A 3,298-nucleotide genomic window follows, 5' to 3' on the forward strand; every position below is an offset into this window, starting at 1 on the left:
ATTTGGAAATAATTCAACTTTAAACTCTTCATTTTATCCATTTTGCCCTTAATGAGAAGCTTTTATAACCACACAAATGTCATGGCCCCACAAAGCTTTTACCCCTAAAACTTTTAAAACCACAAATTTCAAAAATCTTCTTTTTTTTCCTTAAACTCCGTACCGAGTCAAAGTATCTCGTGTAAATGGAGTATATAGAGTTACATCCAAGGTGGCTGAAATTATTTTGGCTATAAATAGGGGGGTAATCATTTCCTATATTCACAACACAGCATTTCCAGCCTTAACAAAAAGAAAAAAACTGTTCCCACTTTCTAGCATTATTAATTAATTTTCTCTTCCTACTTTCTTCTTGCTCTCTTTTTGGATACTTCTACTCTGTTATAACTGCAGCAATGGCTATTCCTGTTATTGATTTTTCCAAGCTTAATGGAGAGGAGAGAGCTAAGACTCTGGCTCAGATTGCCACTTGCTGTGAAGAGTGGGGATTCTTTCAGGTATTTTATTTTTCTCTTACTTATTTACTCTCTCCGTTCAGAAAAGAATAATATTATTTCCTAATAAGTCGGTTTCGCTAAGAATGACTTATCTCTGAATTTGGAAATAATTTAACTTGATCTTCCCGTTTTATCTTTAATTACATACTTTATAGTGATATAAATATTATAGCATATTCAATATCAAAAGTTTTGAAAGTTTGATATCCACACAAATATCATGCTATATTAAGATCACAAGTTTTAAAAATATTTTAGTTATGCCCGGTCAAACTTTGTCATATAAATTAAAACGGATGGAGTGACATATTGCGGATTCTAGCTATTTTCTTGAATAATGTTTTTGTATGAGCTAGCATAGCTAATAGAAATGTGTGAACTACTATAATTTGTGCAGTTGGTGAATCATGGGATTTCTGTGGAGCTACTTGAGAAGGTAAAGAAAGTTAGTTCTGAATGCTTCAAGAAGGAAAGAGAAGAGAACTTCAACAAGTCAACAGCAGTGAAGTTGCTGAATGAGGTTGTGGAGAATAAGAGCAATGGCAAAGTTGAAAATGTAGACTGGGAAGATGTCTTCCTTCTCACTGACGATAATGAATGGTCCTCCAATATTCCTCAATTCAGGTGAAAGTTTTACATTAATACTATACTAGTCTATATCCCCATCAAAATATGAACTCACAACAAGTTTTACGTACAAACCCTACATTTTTTGTATTCGATATGTTAATCAAAGAAATTATAGAAATCCCCCTCCTTTCTGTATTCACTTTTTGGATCTTAATATACAAGGTAGCGGTCAATGCCTAACTCCTCAAAACCACAGTCAATGGTGGTGGTTTCAATAAATAAATAAAAAGAAAATATGGATAGTATATATATGTTTTTATCATTTCGATCATTTTCGCTAACAAGATATAATATATGTACATTTAAATAAACAGGGAAACAATGGAAGAGTATCGATCAGAACTGAAGAAGATAGCAGAGAGAGTCATGGAAGTAATGGACGAAAACTTAGGTTTAGCAAAAGGGTACATCAAAAAAGCCTTCAATAATAACGGGGAAGAAACATCAGAAAATGCATTTTTTGGGACTAAAGTCAGCCATTATCCACCTTGTCCTCATCCAGAAAAAGTGAATGGCCTAAGAGCACATACTGATGCTGGAGGTGTAATTTTACTCTTTCAAGATGATCAAGTGGATGGTCTCCAAATCCTAAAAGACGGCGAATGGATCGATGTTCAGCCTGTTGAAAACGCCATTGTTATCAACACTGGCGATCAAATTGAGGTCCTTAGCAATGGGAAATATAAGAGTGTTTGGCATCGTGTTTTGGCTAAAGAAAATGGGAATAGGAGATCTATTGCTTCTTTTTACAACCCTTCTTTGAAAGCTACTATTGCTCCAGCACCAGAGTTAATTGTGGAGAATAATAATAATAAGGAAGAAGTGGAATTAAGTACTTATCCAGCTTTTGTGTTTGGTGATTACATGAATGTTTATACCGAGCAGAAGTTTCTACCTAAAGAGCCAAGATTCCGAGCTGTTAGAGCCATGTGATGATCAAGATTAAGGAGAACATGGATACACATTAATGTAGCTTAATTTTAATTTTTTACTGTGTGAAGTCAATAGCCTTTTTCTCCTTTGTTTCATTCATGGGGAGTTGCTATACTTGGCCTTGTCCCAGCAGTGCATAAAATTGTGTCTGCTTTTATTGGAATTTTTAGTGCTTTTGCTTTTCCATTTCTCATATTTCGTTCGCGAAAGTCATGTATCTATTAATTCTGTCTTTATAAATTACAAATTATATATTATAGATATGCATGCTATTAATATATTACGTATTTGTTAGCCATCTTTCTGGTTTCTTTCCTCTCTCTTATTTTATTTCTTATAAATGTTTGTAATGATTTTTGCATCTAATAGTGACTATAAAGAGTCAGAACTTTGACTTACACAAACGAATCAAGATCTTCCACAAACGCAATCGAAAGAGGAAGTGATGTTGCTGAAAAGATCAAGAAAACTCTTGTTCTGCTTGACCTCTCCGGATCTAAGTACTCTGCTGTGAAGGAAGATGATGATTCAAGTGATGGATCCTCCCCACTGACACCACATAGCGTGAGCCAATCGAGGATCAATCTCTGTGACAATCCATGCTACTCTCCATCATCCACGACAATCATGCAAGCCATGGTGACAAACACCTCATCTGTGGAGGAGCAGTTGACAAACTTGACGGAAGCAATCACTGGCTTGACCAAGTGCATGCAAAATCAAGATGCTAAAATCTACAAGCTAACAGATAGGGTGGGAATCTTGATGGAAGAAGAATCTACCCACGCACTTGGCAAGCTCCCAGAAGTTCCAGATAGTGATTCTCCCCCGAGACAAGTAGCATACGCTAAGGCTATCCCTGTCTCATCTGAAGGGATGATTCCAATCGATCAACTGAAGGAGTTCATTAAAGAAACCATTAAGAACAAGTATGAAGTTCATGTCAAGTCCTCCCTTACATATGCAAAACCATATACTGCAAGGGTTGATATGTTGAAGATGCCTGTTGGCTATCAACCTCCAAAGTTTCAATAGTTTGATGGTAAAGGTAATCCAAAGCAACATGTGGCGCACTTCGTTGAGATATGCAACAATGCTAGGACTTATGGAGATTACCTCATCAAGCAGTTTGTCCCCTCGCTAAAAGGAAATGCTTTTGACTGGTACACAGACCTCGAGGCTGGATCTATCGATAGCTGTGATCGACTAGAGCAAGAGTTCCTCAATCTCTTTTATAG

The 3,298-nt window shown here is 36.2% G+C and overlaps 1 protein-coding gene across 1 annotated transcript; it reads left to right on the forward strand.

Moving 5' to 3' along the window:
• The first annotated feature begins 268 nt into the window (after positions 1 to 268).
• LOC107786673 (1-aminocyclopropane-1-carboxylate oxidase 5-like) lies at positions 269 to 2,321 on the forward strand. The gene is made up of 3 exons (XM_016608192.2): positions 269 to 497; positions 895 to 1,121; positions 1,442 to 2,321. Exons 1-3 carry the CDS (start codon positions 396 to 398, stop codon positions 2,058 to 2,060), a joined length of 948 nt encoding a protein of 315 aa, XP_016463678.1. The 5' UTR covers positions 269 to 395; the 3' UTR covers positions 2,061 to 2,321.
• The last annotated feature ends 977 nt before the right edge of the window (positions 2,322 to 3,298 follow it).

The sequence above is a fragment of the Nicotiana tabacum genome, chromosome 12, assembly GCF_000715075.1.
Source record: "Nicotiana tabacum cultivar K326 chromosome 12, ASM71507v2, whole genome shotgun sequence".
Classification (NCBI taxonomy): Eukaryota; Viridiplantae; Streptophyta; class Magnoliopsida; order Solanales; family Solanaceae; genus Nicotiana; species Nicotiana tabacum.